This window comes from Anarrhichthys ocellatus, unplaced genomic scaffold (assembly GCF_004355925.1).
Source record: "Anarrhichthys ocellatus isolate YVR2014 unplaced genomic scaffold, GSC_Weel_1.0 scaffold34, whole genome shotgun sequence".
Classification (NCBI taxonomy): domain Eukaryota; kingdom Metazoa; phylum Chordata; class Actinopteri; order Perciformes; family Anarhichadidae; genus Anarrhichthys; species Anarrhichthys ocellatus.
The window spans coordinates 2,196,935-2,221,393 of NW_022280064.1; the positions used below are offsets into that span (position 1 = coordinate 2,196,935).

The following is a 24,459-nucleotide window of genomic DNA, read 5'->3' on the forward strand; positions in this document are numbered from 1 at the left end:
TGTGTGTGTGTGTGTTATTTACAGACTTCTAACATTCCGTTCCTTGGCACCCCGCTACGTCCCCTCTCTTTCTGAGGGCTTGGGACACCAGGCAGCAGCATTGCTATGGAAACACCCCTGCCAGATTCATTGTTGGTGGGGACTGGAGGACGGGGTTAGCGGTAGGGTCGGAAGAGGTTGTGTATATCTCGGTCAAATGTGTTAACATGTTTTGTTTTTGTTTTCTAAAATGTTTCACTACAAAACTTGTTGCAAGTGTAAATCGTGAAAATTGCTTTATGTATAAAAACTGTTGACTTTTGTGTGTTTATGTGTACATAAATCATTTTGTTCTTGTGTTCGTATACTGACAGACATTTGAGCCACTGACCATTCTGCATCAGCGAAGCGTTGGGTTCATATTTGTCCACCAGCACCTGGACCTGTTCTGGTTTCAGAGGAGGGTAGAGTATCTCATTGAGACGAGGGTCTCGCTGTTTATTGTTGATGAACTCTGTCATCTGCTCCACACTGAGGTATGGACGACTCTTAGCCCCCCTGCAAAGAGAGGAGAGGATAAGGTGAGCAGTGGGTATACAAAAAGGGAGCAAACGGGGGGGAGCGCAAGAACAGAATTCAAAAATGGAAATACGAGAAAGTGTAAAGTGTAACGAGGAGAAGATGATGGGGGGGGGGGCGGTAATTAAAGCAGCAAAGAGATCTGGAGAGGGAAAGCAACAGAAGCGCAAAGGAGCAGAGGATTAAATCTTGTGTTGAGTAAATTATGAGATTTGATTAAAACGCCTTTCATATCTCAGCCTGTTCCACTAAATTATAATCTCCACATCATCCTGGCTCCCGTGCCATCTCACTTAACTGAGATTAAAATCTAGATTTATGACTTGGAGTGGCTTGGCCTGCTGCCTCAGCCGATGGTCTGAGTCCCTCGGGGGCCATCGGGGCAGCACAGCGCGAGGGGCCACACCACACTAATCAACTGCTCGCAACGACTCTAACGGTTAAAGACAGGTTGCCCTATGAAGGATGGCAGCCATTGTCAAGCTGCCAGTCTGAAACGAGCAACAGATGGGTGCGAAAAAGACAACATTAAATTAATCACTCTCACATTGTTTCGAGTTTTTCAAATAACCTTTTGTCTAAACTAAAGAATTAATGCATTGTTTTGAGGTTGAAAAAGATGATTACTTCCTGAAATACTTTTTAAAATATTGTTAAACTTCTTTTTATTAGTTTTCTTTCTATTACAGAAAGACTGCCCTCCCTCCCACATGCCCGACAGACATTGTTTTTTAAAAGGCAAATGCAACTGAGGGAAACATAGTTCTTACACGTCAGAGAAGATGTGGTCCAGCTCGGACCGGGGACAGATGTTGGTCAGGAACATGTTGTAGACCTCTGGAGTGAAATCCTCCTGGGGGATGGAGTCGTTCTGCAGCAGACAACAGCAACATGGTCACATACGTACACGGTCTACGCATACACAAACATACTGCACTTACAAATCACGGGGCAGAAGCTGTCCTTGTGGATAGAGGAGGAACTACAAATCTATAGCATCGGTGAATTCAGAATCTATCCACTAGTACTGCTACAATTCTATTTTCAATGTAGTGTTACACCATCACAGGTTGTGCAAATAAGCTGTAACGTTTGCACACAATGGGCCTCATGCAAGAAGATTATTATTGTCTTAAGTCTCTTTTACTTTTTTGTGGCTTGGGATTCAAAGTTGGATGATGTAGCTGCAAGGATGGATCTTTCTATGTGCACAAGTCAAGACATGTATTTCATCCTATGGGATGTTCTACAGCTGACCCAAACCTTAAAGTCTCCCTCTGGAAGCCATTAAACGCTTATAAACTTCAAAATGCAAATAAATAACCAGAAACGACTGCCTGCATTTTGAACCTATGGGCTTAAAAAAAACTGTGGCCAGGGCTCCCGACATAGAGAGCCAACGAGTCTGAGAAAGATACGGCGCACTCAGCAGCAGGCGACAGCATTGTGCCAGCAAGAAGCAGAGCAGAACCAAATACTGGAAGACATGAGGAAGGATGCACAGAGAGAGAGAGAGAGAGGGAGGGAGTGGGGGAGAGATCCAGGTCAAGCCCTGCCAAAACTCAACAAGTCATTCTGAAGGCCTCGGTGCGAGCTTCCTTGTGCATGTGCTTTTCCCTGAGAGTGTGTGTGTGTGTGTGTGTGTGTGTGTGTGAGGGATTAACAGCACTACCGTTTAGCTGTAATTAACTTGCGCGTTGGAACAACAGCAAATCCCACCAGACCGTCGTACGGCAACACGTTCGTACCTCCTGCTCTCTCTCCCTCTGCTAATTACTGTATGTATAGCTTGTTCTGTGTGTGTGTGTGTGTGTGTGTGTGTGTGTGTGTTTCTAATTATTGTGTGTGTATGTATTCATTCTGTTTGTATTCTGGAACCATTCAATACAGCTATGGTGCGTCTGCTCTACTGTACGTGCATATGTTTCAGCACGTGTACAGAACTGCATTAAACAGCATTTTCACACATGTAAACATGCTACTGCTGGAATACAGAGATTGTTGGCTGTGTTGTGGGTTTAGACCCCTATGGGTGGCGGGGCAGCTACTCTGTAGTGATATGGGTGAGAAGTAAAGATAAAACAGCTTTTGTCATCTCTATTGCTCCCACTAAGTCTATTTGTTCCATTACAACCAAGGATAAATCAGTTCTGAGTGGGAAGTCATGCGGACATCCAGAAAATTAGACTCCAAACAAATGAGCGAAGCATCAATCGGCCGCTGTTTCAGGAGAATAAAGAATGAGCTGAATGGTGAGAGGACAGCCTGACGGATGGATGGAGAGGATGAAAGAGCTTGGAGGCTGAGATAAGAGGCAGAGACAGAGGGACGGACAGGAGCCTTTTCAGAGACATGAGAGGGAGAGATATTCAGTATTTTGGTGTCGTACTCTGACAGAAGGAAGGTTACAGTTTTCCAGGGCTGTCTCCACTCGCTTCCTGTCTGCTGAGAACATCCTGAAGATGCTGCGGGGGACACAAAAAACACACCCGCATGAGTAATCACAGAAAATGCCACACAGACAGCAGAGTTTTCACTCTGATCCTCTGTGTCATACTGGTGAATTCATCACAGCTTCTAATTGATACTTATTAAGGACATCCTGTGAGAAAGTTCTGTTGCAGCAAACAGTGAAAAAGATAGAAGGAAAAACAATAAACTAATTAGGAGACAATACAACCGCAGACTTGCAGGGAAAATGACACAAAAAGACAAATATGAGACAAAGAAAACGCCAAGATGAAAAATGAAACTGTAATATGTGCAGAATGCAAAAAGAATCGAAATAGAGACAATGTGGGGAAAAACTAAACTAATTCAGTTTAATACAACAGCCCGGCAATGAATGCTTTATTCATGAATGTTTTGTTATATTCACACAGTTTTTTTGTAGAGCTGCTGCGTCTATCTTCTGTGTATGTTGGAGGCTGTAGTTTCTGGTGGTTCTATTTCATTATACCAAGAGGTGTTTCTATAATATTTACACATACGCTGTAAAGAGTATACAGTTGCATCCGCTTAATGAACTTGTTCTATTGTAAATGGGACAATGAGAAGAACACGCCGATGTGAATACTGCTGTTCACACCGTCTCAACTCCAGATGGTAAAACCATATGTACATAAAAAGTGATAATGTTTGCAATCCTTCATAAAAAGACGATATCAGCCCAGACACGTTTGCAAAGATGAACAGATAAATGTATACTGTTGTCATCGCTTCTTATTATTATCATTACCATTATCATTAACATTGCAACGACCATTATCATTGTCGTTATCACATTTCTTAGACAGTCCTTATGACTCCACACATCCCGTCTCTCCAGTCGCAAAACTACGCTTTTGTCTCGTGTAAATAAACATACGGATAAGATGTTTCCACAACACAGAAGAGTGTGTGATTGCGAGCCTGTGAAAACGTCTCATCATTTCAGTTGTGAGGTATCCCACTGTGTTTTTGATTTTTCTATTTATCTTTGGAGATACACGGTTTTCTCTGGACATGCCTCATCATCCGTCATTCTGAGTTTAGAGGGAGGCTTCCTGTGTGGTTGGACTACTGTCCTGTTAGTCTTGTGCATACAGACAATACATGAGGTTTACTGCGATGAATGACGCTGGCTATTTGGTTTTAATTACATGCAGAGGTATTCCTGTGCAGACCCATGAGCGCGTACTGTATGCTCGGTGGGAGAGCAGAGTCAAGCTGACATTAGTCAAGCTGACATGTCCTCCCAGCTCGGAGGTTAATTCCCTAAACGGCAAGGAGTGTCTCTCTGCCTCTCTGCGTTGACACCCACTGTTTTACTCTGCGGCTCTGAACGAGGTTATCGCAGAAGTTCACTGTTGGCTGCCTGAAACTTGACTAATGGAGACAGAGAGAGCTGGATTTTCAATGAGCCGACGACAAAACTCCCAGATAAGTGAAATTCGTGAAAGGAAATTCTCACACACGTTGACAGTTTTGACAGAGAATTTTTACCGCAGAGCTGAAGAAGAAAAAGGTGGTGTCGTTACGACAGAATGCAAAACGTATACACGGAGAATGTGTGTCTACTGAAGCGTGTACATGATCATAGTAATGAGAAAAGGCAGAGGAAGCTACGCATTGATCGAAAGAGCAGAGAGACGGCTGAGGAGAGGAGGATGAGTCAGAGAGACTTACTTCTTGACGGGGATTCGCCCCTCAGGGTTGAGCTGCAGCTTCAGCCGAGTGTATCTGCATTGGACGAGAGCACAAACACACCTCACACACAACATGAAATCAACAATTTGTCTGTGTGAGTAATGTATTTGCTCACATTTAATTTATGTGTGTGTGTGTACGTGCTTGCTTGAGCTCACATGTGTGACATACACAAACATTCGTCATGTCTGTCTGTGAGCGAGTGTATGCCAATTCACAGTGCACGCACGCTCGTGTCTCCGCAACGCCGAAGCGGCTGGCCTGCATGTGAACAGTTCTCTGAGCACGCCATGAATATTCGGGCTGTGTTTATGTGACATGTTCGATCGGCTAATGCCTGGAAGTCTGGCATCGGCAGCACAGAGCCGTGCAGCAGCAACACACGGGCAGCGCGGCCTGGGCTATAAATAGCTTAGCTGCAACAGGAGCCGTCATTACAGGCTGGGCTTTAAGTGGCTGCTGGCTAATAATTAATATCCATTACAGTGTCCACTTCATAGGGCAGGCCGGGTGCGCCACGGGCAAAGTCACCGATGACTGTAATGGTTAACGGGGGCAAAACTAGGTTTGAAAAATGTTGGCAGGGAAAGGGCAAGTTGACAATATTTGATCACTGAAGCTATCTGAAGTGAGGAAAGAAGGGAACAGAGTCTTTCTTGATGCCCTCATCACCTTACAACTCCCTGTATTATTCATCAAAACAGGAAAACAGATCACTTGCATCTGGCTCCGTCTTTCTCACTTTCTCTCTCCTCTCTACTAGGTAATGCTGAGCCAAGGTGAGGTCACATTTAATTCACCCGCAGTTACACACAAAGACCTATTTCTGAACAGCCACTTACTTTTTTTGTAATGGGATGAAATGCTAAGCATACAACTAGAAAGCACAGACAGGTAAAGTGTTCTCGCCTAGTCACAGGTCATCCCATCGTAAAGCATGCCGTTTGAACACTAAAGGCAACCTTTTATCCAAGGAGTGGCCTCAGCCGTACGCCATTGATCTCAAAAGAACATCTTGCAGCAAGCAGCCACTGTTTTATTTCCTGTGGCTGGGAACATTGCTCCCACACACACACACACACATCAACATCAGTGGAGATGATGCTGTAGTAGTGGTATGACAAAGAATAACCTTATTGGTAAGCGAGCGTTGCACAACAACAACTGCTGCTGCTGCGAGCAACCAGCGTGACTGCGAAACCTGCTCTGTTCAGTTCTATTCATCTCTCTGTTGTACTTTGTGGTCGATGGCAACTTTTATTGTTTCATAAGTCAATTAGACTCCTCAGGGGTGCGAGTTAGTGGCTTCTGTTTACTGATAAACATCAAGACAGCTGGGAGTTGTCACTGAGCACAGCATACGGCATATTCTCTCATTGCAACGCGGCAGATTCTTATTCTTTTATGTTCACTCAGCGCTCGCATAAATCAGCTGCGAGCCATAGGTCAGCGTGTGTTCCAATCGGATCAATACGAGCGCGGAGCTGTTGGCCGTTAGACTCAGTTATTGCACTGGATCACAGGTGGTGTGAGGGCGATTGATGACAACTGTCTCACTGGACAAAGAGCCATCGATGAGGGCTCGGGGTGATTTATGAAAGAGTCTGGAGCCAAAGGAACGGTGAATCCTCTTTAATATTTTGACTCCACCTCAATTTCAGGTCAGCGACTCGGCCTCTTTGAGGATCTGTCATCATGTCATCAATGCAGGAGGAGTATAGGCTTCCTTAGGAAGGCACACTCACGCACGTACACGCTGTCACACGTGCACTCCTGCACTGAAAAGCCGAGTCGGGTTCACGAACTTATACATATTCCCGGCTGTTTTATTTATCCTCCTTCGTCCTTCCTGTCTGTTTTCTCTCTCCATTGATGTGAGGTGAAGTGACCTTTATAAACTCAAACCCCCAGGCGGCCTTGTGGGAGCTGGTGAAAAGCAACCTACTGTTTGTGTGTGTGTGTGTGTGAGTGCAGTCCACCTTGGTCTGTGCATGAAGGTGTCTGTGTGTGTGCTGCAGGGTTTGTGATGTTTTATTGCATGCTCTGCACAGTTGTGTGCGTGTTATAAATATGTTCTTGCTTGCATTTGTAAGTTAACGTAAGTATTGTATTGTATGTTTCTTTTACACAAGCCTCATGCTTTTCCCTGCTGTTTCTGTTTATGTAAAGTACAGAACATACCTGATGCTTGTGGTGACTGACATTTCTTGTTTTGTTTCTAGCAGACCTGATTTTCATATTATTCTTGGGGATTTACATTGTTTGTGTGCTTGTGAGTGCAGGTGACCTACGTTTTCTCCAGGCAGTCCTCTCTGGACATGTTCTGGACCAAGAGGTTGGATGCCAGGTTGAACAGCTCCTCCGCCCATTCCTGCAGTAACAAAGAAACACACACACACACACATACAGAGTCAAGTGCAAACCAAAGTGCTGAGAGGTTGGAATGTGGCGGTCTGATAGTACTGTTGGGAATAAGTGAAGACGTTAGTTCGCTCATGCGGGTATGCTGATAACGTCCACTTGGATTCGGAAACACGCTGTTGCTCGTTTAGTTTACTTGTTTCATTCCGACTTATTTAAAGGAAACATTTCCATAAACACCAAATGGACCACCTTATGAATTGTTTTGTTGTTGTTCTTGTGCAGAGTATTTACCTTCGCCGTCTCCTCCTGGAAGGCCATGAAGTTCAGGTAGGTGATGTTGACCATGTCGGGGCCGCTCACCACCGTCAGCATCCTGTTCTCCATCTTCCCCGCCAGTGTGCTAACATCCAGCTGCTCGCGCAGCTTGGCCTCCTGAACAACGACACACAAACGAGACATAAAAAGCGCGTTATCGCCAAGATCAAAACCGATGAAAGTCAGCAAGTAAAAGTTTAATTTTGTTAAAAATATCACAACAGCTTCTACAGTAAACCCGCCCAGCTTTACAACACTGGAATACAGTTCATCCAAAACCTGGCAGCACAAACAAGAAGAGGCAAATGACATAAAACTGACAAGGTGCGCTGTGTTTCAAGGAAGTGAGAGACAGTACTTCTCAGTGTCATGGGTTTGCGGTCTAATGCTGCTTCACAAGAAGCCCTCTGGATGCACTGAACTGAAGCTAGACCTGCCAGTATTTGGGAGTTCGCACCTTGTCTGCCAGCTGATTCATGTGATTAATGAGAGGTCAGCTGTCTGAGGCAGGCGGTGTGAGGAGCGAGGTGAGGCGCTGCAGCCCCAGTAGATTTTGCAGTCTATGAAGGCAGCAAACAAGGTGGGTGAAGCAGCGCTATGATAGGAGACATTTCAAGTGTAAACTAATTAAAGGAGGCTGGAGGTTTGTACTGATACTAAAGGAACGACACCGGTGAGCTTTTTGGTAGAATATGTACACTTTTTCAAAGCACAGAAGGGCACTAAATATCTGCAGGGGATTTATGTGGTTATTTACTATGAATGTTCCCACTACAACTCTCCTAATCCTGAGAGCTTCATGGTTTTCAAACATTGCTTTCCAGCTTGTTTTCAGTTTGGAAAACATCCTCCCAATATTATAAAATTCACAGTTTTAACTGTGGAACGTGGCACCAGGAAGAGCAGCCAATGCACAGCGATGCCTCGTGACCAGGTTTAATCAGTGGATTCACATAACTTAGGAGATCCCACGAGGATGCTGTGTTTGCTCGAGGAGGGTTTTAACAAATTGCGTTTACAAGTACTGCAAATTCATTAGAGGGAATTATCTGCACCGCGAGCGAAGCACTTTTCGTATTGAATACAACTTTAATTCCAGGTAACTGTCTTCGTCAAATAAATTCAGCAGGTTAAATGAGCCCGTTGTAGACGGTGACAGAGAAAAACTGTGAAAGAATTTGCATTCAGCGAAGGTAACTGTCTGAGGAAAACCAAACCAAACAAATTTGAGCAAATACACATTGAAGCAGCTCATCTTTGGTTGGTATAAAAAAACAAACTGGCCTCTGAGGCGCAAGAGAGGAATAACAATGAACTGTTTTTCTCCTTTGCGGCCCAGTGCGCAAGCAGCATACAAAACGGTTTTCTTCCGGCTTAATTAACACAACAAAAAAAAGCCCTGTAAAGGATTTTGCAGTGAAAGCAAATGAGCTCCCACTAATTTAACCAATCAAACAAAGAGCATTGTGTCCTGTGTCACGCTGATAAATGTCCTCTACACGTCCCTCACGCCCCCCAATCAAATTGTGCGGCTGAGTGGCGCCCATTATTATCACGCTGAACTTATCTGAGGCAATGCATTTTTCCCACGAGTGAAGAATCTCTCCCCTCTGACAATTTGAATGGCAGCATGGAGAGTTAAATATATTAAAAATATGCCTTACTATAATTTCCAGAAGAGAAGAAGACATAACTCTACATCGCAAAAATGACTCCCAGTGTTTTGCGATTGACGCGTAAGGTTAGAGTTGCGAGACGCTGGGCTTGACTACCAATCTATTGAACCCAGAGTGCTAATTTGAACGAGGATCCATCAGCGTCCACTTACGTAATCTGAATGCCACCAGCCGCATCAATCAAAGCGTAAAAAAGCCACTTTCAATTTGCTAAAACACACAATGCCCAAGAAACCTTTGAGGGATGCTTTGGCATGCTGCCGAAGATGAAAGAGACGAGACGACAGCGAGATGCATATTCATTACAGCGCTTGAACGTCAATGTGATTTGGTTCTGTTTTGACATTACATGTAGCCATTAGCCGAACATACAGCTCATCTCCTTCTACGCAGCCAGCGCAAGGAGCTGCAGGCGGTCACAGCACATCAACTGGAGAAACATCGGCAGTTATGATGGAGGAAGGGATACAGTCGGAGAGAAACGAGCTGATGTCAGGGGGGGCGGACCCTGCTGGACAGGAGGAGGAGGAGGAGGAGGAGGAGGAGGAGGAGGAGAAATGAAAAGAAAAAGAAGCAAAGCCATGAAAAGAGAAGAACGGGAGAGATGAGAGGAGTGGGCTCGGCCATGTGAGTGAAATGCAATTTGTGCTGGTGCATTGTGGGAGCCGTTGGAGGCATGCCTGAGGACCCAGTCACCACAAAGATGGGAGATTTAGAGCCAAGCAGCCTAAAAGTTGGATGTGATTTGGGATGACGGTGTGGTTGGAGCAAGAGGACACTTCACAGTCTTTGACCACTCGTGTGAACGGCTGCTGTCGTTTGAGTGTGCTCATTCAGGCATACGTTAGCAGCTGCAGTGTGTCGGCGCCGGAGCTCTTCGCAGTCACTTAGCATTCAGGTGAAGCTGCAGCCCGTTGAAATGCACAGAGCTCCTCTCCCTGCCTCAGTTTGTCACAAGGCCCCACCTGTCATCAGCCGTGTTGGGCGCAAGGGAAAAGGATTCAGATTGGCAAAGGCAGGCCGGCCGCGCCTCAGGTCGTTAAACCTGCAGCACGGCACATGCACGGTAGGAATATATCGAGCTGCACACACACATCATCATGTGTGTGTGTGGGCATAAACACAGACACAGGGACATCACATCAAAGGAAATGTCAATATGAATGATTGATGTTGGCCCAACTACCCACACACGCCACTCAACACTTTAACGTGCTGCACCACAGATGTGATGCCAGGAATGAAAAACCTGAGCCGACCCAACAGAGATTCACTTTAAAGAGAAGACAACGCTTCTCAAAGGAAGTAGTGGTGACAATATATATTTATTTCTTTTTTATGAAGCGTTTCCTTTAAAAAATATGCTGGTGGCGACAAAATAATTGATTAGGTGTCAAGGACAGCTGCTTTAATAAGTGAACGGTGCCAAGGAAGGTGCTGCTGGTGTACAAATCGATGCCAGATACTTTTTTCCCTCCGTAATGTGCCAACTCTCGCAAGACGTACAGTTCACAGAGTAGTGTTATCAACAAAATAAGAAAAGAAAAGCCATCTTGGATGGCATCTTGACGATGGCTGCACTTTTGCTGACCCTGCCAGGCTGTGCAGTTTGTAGCAGTTCACGCTACATTTTCTTTTTAAAGCATCTGCACTTCTGAAAACGAAGAGGGTGTTTAAGAAGCGCAGAGCTTCATTTTCACGGCGTTTGAGATTTTTGGGACTCAAATATTAAATATAGTATGATTTATATAAGGTACATTTAGCAATTGGAGCCCGATGTAAACAGTCAGATACTATCTGTGTATACTGTGTGACCTCGCACTTTTACTCGCTCCTCATGAATTGCTAATCCCTTCATCCAACAAAACACCCAATTATGGCCCTCTCGACCCCAGGGAACCGCAGGTGGAGATAAACACAACCTCTGGAGGGCTTGAAAGTTATAAACGACTTTACATCAGTATTCAAAGGAGGGCATGTTAACGCATGGAGCTGTGACACCGCAGAGCAGCACCGCAGGTTACGAGCGGGGCTTTCTCCTGCTGCTGGCTCGCCTTGTTAACTAACAGAGCGGCAAGACGCTGCTGGTGGGGGCAGAAAAGAGCCTCGGGCATCTGGAAGGAAATTATGGGATATCAAGCTGGGAGGGTGATGTGCTCATTCTGCCACACAAATACTGTGCAGATGGGTGTTTTCTCATTTTTACGCACCCATGTGTGGGAATAGATTTGTAGTGGTGGCTGGATTTAGTCAATTACCTTTATGTCATTTTACTGTTGTGTGAAGGAGTTTGTTCAAGTGTGTTTTGTGTGTGTGTGTGTTTGTGTGTGTGTGTTTGTGCGTGCCTATTTGCCGTTACATGTGCTTTCTTGTTTATCAGCCAGTATGACTCACAGAGTCTACGGAGCATTTCACCCTCAGCAGAGCTAATCCTAAAACGACTCCCTCTCCTGGCGATGCAGTCATTTATTTAAGAGGGTCACGCTGCATCTGCAGAGTATGTTTTAAACATTAGCCACATCCTGACTTACACACACAGAAGGCATTGAAACACTGATTCCATCAGAAGAAAGACGGCCAAGCAAGAGTTGTTTCCTGCAAAGGAGCCTTCCTCACCATCCGCACGCACGCACACGCATGGTCACCAGAATGTAGACATCCTGTTCTACAACATACCTTGAGTTACAGTCAACACACTGTATATATTTACACTGTACATGGAGATATCAGTGGTAATGATGTCTGCCTTCGCTCCAATATAATGAGAAATCATGGCCAGGTCACTCAAGATAATCCACAGACCTTGTTGTGAGCAGTTTCATGTAAGAACCATAGTAGGAAGAGAATTGTTAAGAAAAATATGTATATTTTGTTGTGAAATGTGAAAGATCTCAGCACAGTAGGATTATATACTGTGTAAAACAAATATACGTCTTTGATCAGATCATCTGTATAGTCCTCTTTGTTTCTTTACTTACTTTAGTTCTGAGAAGAAAAAAAAAAATGTTACACTTCCCACCCTCACAGTGGGAAGCTACAGTAAGGAGTATTTCTGCTACAGGGGGACACCATGTAGTTCAGCTTTAAAGCTTTTCTGCTGATCAAACGGCCTGTTTGATTCTGCCTCGGCAGCAGCAGCCTTTCATTTAAGGATGGCAGAGCTGTCTGCTCCCATTACAGCTCTGCAGTTTTATATTTTTTAAACTTCCTCAGCTTGGAAGCCGCCTCGCAATTTTTTTTCTAGCTCGGGGTGAAACTCGGCTGGTGCAGTGTGTACAGACTGGACAGTCTGGACAGGACGAGCCGCGGATAAAGCTCTCACAAACGGCTGCATTGTAAACAAGATCAGAGAACGCGAATGAGAACAGAAGACGGGAGGTGCGCGGGAGGAAGGAGTCTTTGATTCTGGGGCTTCCCATCTCCATCCTGCTCTCATCTGTAAAGCTCTTTGTCTCATGCTCCTGTTTCATTATTCTCCTTCGCGGTCATAATTCATTTGAGCACTTAAGTGTCAGTGGATGCCGACCGCCACAGTTTCATGAGGCGGAGAATTGCCCACAAGGCCAGGAGTAAAAGGTCAGCGCTTCATCAGTCAGCTGTCAGTTTATGCGTCACTGACTATGGAAGTCTGCACACATTTGGAGTTGTGTGTGTGTCGAAAGCCAAAAAATACCTTCTCAAAAATGGGAAAACGGTTGGCTAGTGGTTGAGTGTGCCAAAAGGATGCTGATTACTTAAAAAGATACTTATTTTTCTTTAAGCCATCTGGTTCACTTGGCTGTAATGCATATGTATTGGCAACTGTCCACCAATGAGGCATCAGTAAACACAGTTTGTGAGTTCAAGGACACAGGACAGCCAGTTAGGCCGTGCACAAGTGGCAAAATGTAGTGATTTAAACAGTTTTTTTTGCGATGAAGGTGTTAACCATCCTCCTTTAATACTCTCTCTTTAAACAGCATGGGTTTGATTGAGGGGTTTAATATTTAAGAAGGGGAATAGAGTAAAGAAATCACAACCTGATTAAAGCAAAAGTTTAAGATCATCATTATCTCTCCGCTGAAACGCAGCAGCGATGTGTCGTTGGCGCTCACGCATGAGGCGCAGGTTGAGAAAATGAGTGGGAGGTGGTTGGAAGCTCACGTGGAACTTAAAAAAATCCCTTGTTCCACCTCTTCAAGAGGGGCATTTCATTAACCCCCGAAGCAGTGACACATGAAGCGATAGACGGAGGGGTGGACGGAGAGGGCACAGAGAGCAGATATCACGTCATTTCCAAAATGCCAGCACGTCGGCAATAACTTGTGTTGACAGGCGCCCATTTTCTCGTCTTGGGGAAGTGACCGAGCATTCACTCCCAATGCTGATCATCCCACGATGCTCAGTGGAACTGAACTGAGCATCACACACTTTTAGGGGAAAGTGAAAAATGTCATATTTCTTAGTCAGTTATACAACCACTGAATATCACATTATTATTATGAATAATCTAATCGTAGACTGCAGGAACACTTATTACAGATCCGACCTCATTCTACTGCACGGCCAGACTTCTGTCAAACCTTCACTATGCCTGCAGGGCAGCTGGACTCCAAACCCCCAGGCAAAGATGTGTTGGAGAGAAATCGAAGGGGAGTGAGGTGTGTTTGATGCATCGTTCCAGAAACTTTCACAATTTCATAGAACTACTCCTGATACCACCCGACGCACTGAACTAAAACTATTTATTGGATTTCCATGCCTGGAGCAGTAGCCAATCTGTATTTTGCACAAATGTGATGTAATGCAAACTTGCTGATGACAGTAAATACAGGTTTTTTTTCTGAATATGAAGCAGTTCACAGGAATGTAACAACAAAACAGATTTTGAGGGAGCCTGAAAGGAAGTCAAAAGTGCCCCGCCCACTATCAGTGTTTAAGTGGAGTAAAACTGCTGTTGACAGCTGTGGCTGCAGCCCGGGCCAGAAAATGGCAGAAACTCCTAATTTAGTCCGTGCGCCACCTCGCAGATGAAAGCTCTTGACATCTCATTCAGGCTGCTGTGTCGCTGAGGAGAAAACACATTCTTCTGGAAGCAAAAGGAATGCCTGACAGCATTTGTCTGCAAATCACATCCCCGTCCGTAACTAAACCGTCTGACTTAACGGTCACCCGACAGAAACTGTCACAGAGAATCGGCCTCACTACGTTTCCTCCGCCATATTTCTTTCAATAACTCATCTCCTGAGCTGAAGTAAGTGTGTGTGTGTGTGTGGGTCTGCTTTTTACACCTTCATACAAGAAATTGCACTTCATAACTGCTGCAACATAAATTCATTGATCTATACCACTTCTCTTTTCAAATAACCTGTGTTATTAAAGCATGCTAAACTAACGTTTTGTTATTGTATTTCACGCTCAACGTGACCGCAATCTTTCCAAAAAACAAATAACAAAAGAATCTCCACTGACTGCACATGGTGACCGCAGGGCTTTGAAGGGAATAATGCTCCAAAAACTGGGAGGAATTTGGACAAGCTTGCTGAGAAATCGGTTTTGCAATGGCACCAAGAAGCGTGAGGATTTTTATATGACGCACACGTTACAGCTGGGATCATTCTTACAGGCCAAATAAACTACATTTTCATCTCATAAATTCCATATAGCAACGAAAACGATAACAGGGACGGTACAGAAGTTGTTGGGGTTGGGGGAGGAGGGGGGTTGAATATATTTAGTTTGACAAAAAAAGCAAAGCAATATATTCATAGCAATCTAAACAAAACGGCAGTAGACAACAGCCGCTGTCAAATTTTAAACAAGGCTGTTATATCATTTATTACAGCCACTGAATGAGAGAACCTGACACAGAGAGCATCACTGTGCCTCCAAATCCCATTTTGTATTTGTTTGTTTAAAGATTCAAGGACTGTTCAAGGACTTCTCCTATTTTTCTGTTGGATAAATAAGTGCTGTTATTTTGTGTATGGACTGGTTTACGTGTATCGGCCTTTAAAGCTGCGATGTGTAACATGGACATGTAGCCACCCGCCCCAAAGGAATAGAGCATTTCACCTCTACTACTGGGTCCATACAGTCATAGTTAATTGAAATAACCTGTGCAACAACAGCAACATCTGGCAGGGCAACCACATCTCCCATGGACCTAAACGTTACAGTGACTCACTATCGCCTCACGAGGAACAAGTGGCTTTACAAGAAACTCTTTTACCAGATGTTGCTAGTTGGCAGTAGATATCTCTGCAGCACAATACGTCAAAACTGTTTCTTCTTTACATTCTTAGGATAATGTTAATTCATCTTTTGAATAAAATAAAACCAAAAATTCTGGCCGGATCTTACACATTGCACCTTTAAAGACACAGACGATGCTTTGCAAATATGCAGAAGAGGAGCAGAACCGCAGAGTTTAAATGTATTATTTATCTTGAATAATAAATCACACGAGGAAAGGATGAAATTAAGTGTAAATACAAGATGAGGGAGAGTCATCTCCCTAACACACTCTTAATAAGATCTATAGTAGATATAGAAAAGAAACGTTTTTATGTTTCATGTCTGATCATATCTGATACTATAAGCCTGCATAAAACATTACTTGTTGCTCAATGAAAGCAGGTTTCAATCCTGCTTTTATTATCTCAATAACTAAAAGGTCTTGAGGACAACATTTGTTGTGTAGTTGTCAAGCCATATGATGGGTACAGACCCAGTAAGTGCATGGCAGCCATAAAGAAAATGGATGTTTTGCACTAAACTTCAAGGAGGATATTTGTCAGTGAAGTAATCTCTCTGAATACTTCATCGTGAAATAGGTGCTTTAACGGCTGAGTCTTTACGTGCACATTCACAGTCACCCAATCATAACAACACCTGGACAAGACACTGAAGAATACAAGATAATACTGCCATTAACGGCCCAAAACAGACTTCTGTAGCAGATGCCGGAGTGACACAGGGAATAAGAGACCTGTAGGGAAGCAGCCTGGCAGAATGGATTAGGAGGGAACATAAAAGCTTGGAGGGCAGGACATAAGGATAATTATACAGAGGAGACTAGCCGTATCGCTGTCACAGAGAGTCCTTTTGCACCTCAATTCCTGGGAATGTAACCTGCATAATAATCCGCTACAAGGGCACGCGTCCCGTATTCAGTGGCAAAATGAGGTTGTAAATCTTAAATGTGTTCGTACACTTGTGCACTCATGGGTACTCGCGGGCCTCATAAGAGCAGGTCGGTGTCAGAGGGAGAGATAGTCGGACGGAGTGAGAGAGAGGAAACAAAGAAAAAGAGGCGAGAGGACGATTCACGCTGCATGCGAGTCATTGTGAGGGAACAACGGTGAGACAGACAGAGGGGGCAAGGGGCAGGTTTGATGAGGTGGAAGCACTCTACCTGGCATGCGCTCTTCCTCTCGCTGGCTGAGCTCACATTGGTCAGACAGGAAGGCAGAGGCACAGGTAGCCGACCTCAGATACACCGCACAAACTCCAGCAGGAGAGAAATAATCAACCGCTGTGACTCACCAGCTCGGCAATTCTCATTACAGCGAACCACCCAAACAAAACCGGGAAGTCGGTGGCGCACAAGTCAAATAGCTGAGCTGTAAATCGACCCAAACACGCGGCTCACTTGGATGAAGAGTTTAGTAAAGCGCGAGAAGTGAGATGAGTGTGTAATAAAATTATAGACTGCCAAAAAACGAAGATGAAAAGTTTTTTTAAACAGGCAATTGTCAAAAAGAATAAAAATGGGCTCGCGGGTTTTGGAGAGCTTTTGAGTGTAGCTACTGCCATTTAAGAGAACATTCAACCAGCTAAATGAATCAGATAGAAAGGGAAGTAAACCTTCTTGGTCAAATGATCTGGTGAAGTTGAGGGTTAAACACAATCTCAAACCAAGACCATTCAATCAAATACATGAAAAACTGTAAAAAGAAAAATCTTACGAGGGAATAAATGAGTCCAAAGGTATAAAAAACAAGGTGCAAGGAGCTTCTGATAAAATGCCCATTTGATACCATGTCATTTGAAAAACAAAGACAAAGTTTTGTTCCCATTGTTACTTCAAAGTACTTCTTCCATCTCAGCGTGCCCCAGGTATTCTGGTCATTACTTCCACCCACACTCTGTGACTCATTCGCCTCAATTTGTGAGGTGGATGAACCCCATTGTGTTCAGGCTGTCCATCAAGTGGCAGTCTTTCAAGGGTGGCACTAAAAACAGCTCCCGGGTGCCAGATACTGGCAGGTACATAACTACAGTAATTATCCTGTAGTCATTCCAAAGCTCTAATTCAGTGCAGGCAGACTTCTGGAAATGTCGAGAAAACAAGCTAAAAGCAAGCGGTACACAGTGTACATGTACATGCACGCATGGAGGCGACACAGGCATGTGCACTGGCATCTAAGGAGGCACAGATGCATAAACGCCCACACAAAGATTTCTAATCATGCGTAGTGCAAAAATGAACACGGAGCAGAAACAGTCGAGGGACTGGTGGAACCAGCATCCTGGCGCTAGACACTGAACTTACAACCAATTTACCACATTTGGAATGCGGAAATCTATACGTCTCTGGTATCGACAGAGACCTGTCAATCACAGTAAGCCCGCCCTAAAGCATAATCTGCTTTATGGTCTATTTGACTATAAATGGACCATCATTTACTAAATGAACATCATGCTGTATTGAAGAAGACTTGAAACTAAAGACTGAGACCATAAACTCATGTTCATAATGTTTACTGAGGTAATAAATCAAGTGAGGAGTAGGATAATTTTCTCATGGACTTCTATACAATTGGACTTCTTTTTGCAACCGGAGGAGTCGCCCCCTGCTGGTCAGTGGAGAGAATGCAAGTTTTAAGACACTTCAGTCACTCGGTAGAATCAGAGGTTGGCGTCTGCCCTGAATTCTTACTTCCACGAGGAGGAAGGATATTAAGAAGGTATCAATAATAAAGTAGTATTAGAAGTTGTGTAAACACATGCTTAAGGTTTACAAATCCACCGTAGATAATTCCCCTGATTTGGAACTCTGAATTTCACATTTGCAAATTTGATTGCTACAACGGTGGATTGTTTTTCCAGCTGGCAGCAAAATCCTGGTTCACAACTTTTCACATTAACAAAAGTGACAAAAATAAAAAGATCCCAACACCCCAAGAATCAAAACCATCTAAAAGACAAGTTGGTGCCGACAAGCTTCTTTCATGAAGTGCACTTTTATGTCTTCCCCTTATTCCTCAAAGCAGCCTAAAAAGACTCACAGTATATCAGGCCATGTGTTTGGAAAAGAGGACCATTTCCAGCCTTTAGTCCTCCCTCTGGCACCCTACTCGGGCCCTCTAAGAGCCTGGAGACCCTCGGAGGGAGGCCCCGCAGGGAAAATGTCCACAATGGGGTCCGGGAGTAAATAATTTATACAATTCCCTGTTGGCACAGTGCAGCCTCCGGGCTGTAGATGCTCTACCACTACTGCTGCTGTAAGGAAGCAGCATATGTCCTCTCCCTCTAGCTGTTTCCACATTCTTGCCATCTTTTACTTACACCCCCCTCCTCCCCCCTTCCTTCCTCACAAAACACTCCAATATGCTGGGCTCCTTGCTGCGTAGAGGACACTAAGCAGACACCAGCCCCAATGACATCTTTAGTAATTCCGACTAGAACCAATTGGGTTTATTGGGGGACATTCCTGCAGGACGGAGGAGGAGGGGAGGGCTGTGCAGCATCAAATGTAGTCGACCTGCTGTGTAAAGTAATAGTGAAGATGAGGAGAAGGGGCTGTGCTTCGTCTTTCTGCTGATGGAGACATACGCAGAGACCTGGCTTTATTCATCCCAGAGACGCAGGCTAATATGAATGACGCACACAGCAGTTGTGCAATAATGTGCGTGGCCTGTAATCCATAGAAAGTGTACCAGCCTCTCATACAAGGCTACAGAGACACAAAAGGTATTGCCAGTGTCCTGCAGGAAATGAAGCGATGCATCATCAGCATTTCTTGTTTATACATTGACTAATAGTTAGTCAGAGTCAGTCAGACATGTAATGATATGAGCTCTACGGAACATAATGTGGCAGCTGTAAACTGCAGGAAATCAAACAAATAGGAAATAAGGATACGTTTCTTGCCCTGACTATTAAAAGCTATTTATATCTGATAATTTACTTACGTTATATGAGTGAGAAATTGAACATAGCATGCCTCTTCTCAGGTTGAACGTGATGTTACGAGAGGGATTTAAATCAGATCTTTCAGATTTGATTGAACGGCTCACAAGTAGGGTGGCTTAGCAGATGCAGGGCTGTACTGCGATGTACAGTAGAAGAGGACTGTTGTCCTCCACCCACGCTTCTCTCACCCCCATTGCTAGATCAGGAGGACGAGGGAGAAATGAATGAATTAGACCTCAACCTCATTCTTTGGAAATGAAAATCATTTTTTGTTTAAATTTGAACTTGAAACATGTCTTTTTTCAAATTCCACCGTGTCTTTAAAGCATCTCAGTACTCAAACTTGAAGAATATCCTAAAGTGGCTTCGCAAAATCAGTGTTACACCCTTGAGGCATTCACGCCTGCCATTAAAGTGACTCTCGTAGAACAAATCCACAATCTAGAGCATTGTGCTTTCAAAGCAGAATGTTCCTCACTTCAAAGCTCATTACTTCTTTTGTGTGAAATCGCAGGAGGACTATTTCATGAGAGCACCTTATGTCAGGAGGTGTGTGCTTCAGACAGCACGGTCTGCTGGGTCAGTCAGGGCTTCATAAAAAATGTAAAGAAAAAGTCTGAGGACACAGTTGTTTAGCACCACGCTGCCATGCCAGTTCACACACTGGTCCCGCCCACGGAGAGCAAAATGTACTGGCTGACATGATTCTGTGCATAAACAGCCCTAATTGGGCCTCCAAATCCCTCTGCAAACATCTGAGGATCCTTGGTAAGCATCGTGCAGTGATAATTGTGATCTATCCTCTGTTTGTAGTCATCATTTAGCCTTTTGCCATCATTAACATCGCCGTGACACAGAGAGCCTGCTGTCCCAACATCCCCAGACCATCTGCCGGCCCAGGCCATGCCAACCACCAACCGACCAGCCACCTACCGCCATCGCAATAACGCCCCATTTGGTATGGCATCTGTGTGCTCCAGCGATCTGCCAACAAAGGATTACGGAATGTTCAAACAAGCGCTTGGATATTTAAAGATATTCAAAAGGCCGTGTGATCCTCTGCTCGAGCTAATGCACTGAGCTGAGAGTGATCTGGGGGGGGGACACCCCATTTCAAGATGCCACGGTGTTAATGACACGCATGATGGGAGAAAATCAGCACCCCATGCGGAACTACAAACCATATCTGATATGCTTTGATTCGGTGAGACCGATCTCTGATAAAAGATGATTTTAAGTTCACGGCTGTTTAACAGACACCTATCTCACCTCCGAGCCTAATTAGCCAGTCTCGGTCTCTAATGGCAGTGCAGGAGATGCGTCTAGACAAAATGCCTGCCTGTTAACAAGACAGACAATCCAAAACAGCTGATTATCAGAGAGACCTTTGGCTTGTAATCCGCTGCTAAAAGTGCTTAAATTGGTTATTTTTTTTTTATTTTCTGTATGAGACGGAAAGAGAGAGAACCATTTAAAATCCTCAGCTCTCACTCGAGTCACTCTCTTTGTTTCTTGGCCGTCCTTCAGGTGTAGAAACAGAACAAATTAGGAAAAAACAGGCTAGAAAAGGGTTTCATATAATCATTGTGTTCGTCAATCCTCTTATTCACTCCAAAAAAACGTCACAATTGACAGCCGTAACAAACGGTAGGAGCACACAGCCTTAACCGTATCATTTAAAAGAAACATGAAACAAACTATGTGGTAATAGTGCACCAATCCTTCCAGGATATCATCCTGACCCCAAATATGAAGTGTTTACTGTCATAACCGACATAATCTCACTGCCTTTTCCACAACATTGTCAGAACACAGTACCGTGCCGAGACAAAACACTTTGGACAAATCAAATCAGACATGCCTCCTCTTGCACGTCCCTTTCCACCCAGAAGTAGAGCATGTGAGAACTGTCATCACGCTTGGTGGACATCATTACAGCTGCCTCAGAATGCTGAGAGTGCATATATCAATGTCATGACTTTATAAATATCATCAATATACACAGAACTAAATCGGCAGAGGGAGACTGCACTCATGACTTTACTGGCAGAGACCATTATATCCTACGAAGGCTTAATGCCCACCAGTTGCTCTATATAGTACAGCCTCCTACAGTGTAGTACAGCATGTAACAACAACACTTTGAGAAGAAAAGCCTGGCTTGGAGAAATGTTTCAATAATTGCAGTACAATACACAACGGGGTGACATAATTGCACCTGTTTTTTAACTGTTAAGATATTTCTGAATCAAGTGTGTTTTTCCTGGTGCTAATTGAAGGGTCTGCTTTAGTATTGAATGTCAACAAAAGATATTCTTTCAAAAGGCTGATATAATGTGTAAGAGTAAAAAGAGGAAATTGCTGGCTTATTCTACTGACATCATCATTTACACTTGCTTTTAAATTAATAGGATGTATTAAACTGCACGAGGCTACAATACGTGTTAAGTAGACATGTTTTTCCTGAGAGCATCTCTGGTAAGTGTTACACTTGTGAAACAGAGCCTGCAGTCTGTCAACTACAAAAACCATGTGGTGTCCAGAATGGAAGTGGCCAAACAAATGGCTCCAACAAATGTAATACAACTTCCTGTGCAAACAAATGCAGAGAAAGTGAAATCATTCAAGAAGAATAAAGACCCCGAGTCTCCCAGGTGATTGGAGCCAAACTCAGTTTGTGCCGTCGTCATTTAATGGAGAAAAACAAGTGAGGGTGAAGAAAAAAAGTGAACGTGGCTTCCATCTCCATTTGCTCCGGCAAATAGTTTGTGAGAGCTCTGTGGTCTCTGGAGCAGCAACATTAAGAATCAGCCATTTCCTTTACTGACCCTCCTGAGATTTACTATTGAAAACCAATTAAGGATTGGGCGTGCGTGTGTGCTTGGAAGGGATCTTTGGAGGGAGGGAGAAAGGTCACCTGTCTCTTTATGTCTCAACAATGAAAAGGTCCCTTAAATACACACGTTTATACATACAGCAGAACACATCTCATGGCCGCTATACGTCCCCCCGGTCTCACCTACGTGATTAATGGTGTTAGGAGCTGACTAGTGTGACCGAGCCGGCAATCAACACAATTCCCAAGAGCTGCTTTCTCATCTCATCCATCCTCAAACCATCCGTTCACCGCGTATCCGTTATGAATAGATGGATGATAACAGTATGGCGGGGAAACTTGGATGAGATATTGATCAACCCAATTAAATCCGAACAAATTAGAGAGGAAAGGGGAGAAACCTCCTTCTGCCGGCAGGCTTGTCTGGATGTTTATTAACTATCCAATTGCAGAGTCAGGTTTCAAAAATAAGATATCTACAGTTCGGAAACTATCAATGACTGTTAACGCTGCTTCATTAGCATTCCTGATCATAAGCAAAGATTATAGTTTCCAATTAAAGTTATGAGTCATTTGAGACGTTTGCTCCCAAAATCGCTTCATATCCCCCAGTCCGTCTAACAGCGTACTATTTCGTGAACATTTAAAGGTCCACAGAAAAGCAAGCAAGCGTCACAGTTGCTGGGTTTGATGGAGAGCAGATGCTGCCATAGACTGTGTTTTGGAGAAGTTTGATTCGTACTGAAACTGAATCAAGTGTTCAGTCGAGCAGAAAAAAAACAACTTGTGAGTTTTTAAATTCTCGTCACTCAATCACTTTGACAATCACTCGTCTGGAACCGCTGACAGATCTCAGCAAACGCTGCTCCAATTACTGCAGTTAAACAAACTCCCTAGACTGACGGAGACATATCAGCCAAAACAGACTGGAAAGAAGAGAAGAGGTGTGAACGTTTCTAGGTGAGAGGGGACTTAATTAGTGGCTCATGCGATCGCTCCTATGCTCTCCTGTCAAATGTAAAGTTACCGTGTGTCAGGGAGCCCTCTCCTGCCCTTGTTAGCTCTATCTTCGTCCTCTCCTCCTTATGGTTTCCACAGCAACAGACCCATCAGACTGGTTATAACCCCTCATATTTCATGCTCATCAGCAAGGTGGGCGATGTATGTTGGTGTGCATGTGTGTGTGTGTGTGTGTGCGGGGGCCCCCGAATGTCTCTACTGAAAGTTAATTCCATTCTTTGTCCAGTCAATGTCATTGTACTTATATGCAGAGATAATTTCCTGATGTACAGACGGCCCTATTTGAGAAGACTGATATCACTTACGCCTCATTTCAAACTAAAAACCAACAAACCAATCAGGGCCTGTGAATAAAGCTAAATAAGAGTTGGTCTATACCCAGTGTAGTCAAATATCTGGATGCTAAGTGATTATTGGGATCCCTATTGATGGCTGAAAAGAGCAACCAGTCCCATATATTCACACTGATTGATTGTTCTGCATTGAAGAACAGCTAAATCCAGACAGAGCGCAGTTGATAGTAGTGCTGCTAAGAGCCACTGATTGTAGACTTTAGTCACCTGGCAGTGGCAGGCTAAACGAGCTACAGTCAAGATTCATGGCTGCTAGTCAGATCGATCTGATACTTAGTAAATGTACCTTTTATCTTGCCACCGGCTACAATACGCCACCTGCACAGTAAACACAGTCAACCTTAAAGCCATTGAGGGTGCATGAAACCAAGTTAGAAGGCTAGCACAGAGATAGTTAGCGGATAAATGTTTAAAGATTAGCCTAAAGCAAAGATATAGTGGAGTAATGTCTACCTGAGCAGAGAGTGCAGTCCTTTTCCCTCTGTTTGTGTTGTTATCTGAGTTTCTCCTTAGCGCTGTTAGCACCGTTAGCTATGAGTCGCGGCTCAGCTGTTGCCATGATGAGAGCCGTTGAGAGGTTATTTAAATGCTGTCAATCTTGTGTTATGCCCCCATAACTAAAAATAGTAGATACACATTTGAAATAATTAATTAAAAGTAATGGATAAATAGTTCAAATAGCTAGCTAAAAATAAGACATTAACTGTTTAAATAATTAGCCAAAATGAATGGATAAATGGTTGAAAGATTTGGTTTCTGTCACTCCAATGGACTGTAAATATAAAAGCGAAAGTAGTGACCGTGATCTCACCCATTGGTTTGTAAACTACTGTTTTGCAGCTGTCGCCATCTTGTTTTTCTGTGCAACCAGACCAGTCTGACTTATTTTTACAATAAGAGGATGGCTATTAGAAAGAATGCAAGTTTAAAGCACAAACTGATTTAACTTAATTGTATGAAAGAAATATAA

At 43.9% G+C, this 24,459-nt stretch overlaps 1 protein-coding gene across 5 annotated transcripts in view; it reads right to left on the bottom strand.

Moving 5' to 3' along the window:
* plcb1l (phospholipase C beta 1-like) overlaps window positions 1-24,459 on the bottom strand; it is a 95,664-nt gene that overhangs the window by 37,485 nt on the left and 33,720 nt on the right. For all 5 annotated transcript variants that reach the window (XM_031865940.1, XM_031865936.1, XM_031865937.1 and 2 more), the window contains 6 exons: window positions 7,402-7,542; window positions 7,038-7,117; window positions 4,726-4,779; window positions 2,948-3,023; window positions 1,329-1,429; window positions 371-537 (listed from right to left, as the gene is read on the bottom strand). In XM_031865940.1, the coding sequence (XP_031721800.1) occupies window positions 371-537; window positions 1,329-1,429; window positions 2,948-3,023; window positions 4,726-4,779; window positions 7,038-7,117; window positions 7,402-7,542 (619 nt within the window). The remainder of the gene's footprint in view (window positions 1-370; window positions 538-1,328; window positions 1,430-2,947; window positions 3,024-4,725; window positions 4,780-7,037; window positions 7,118-7,401; window positions 7,543-24,459) is intronic.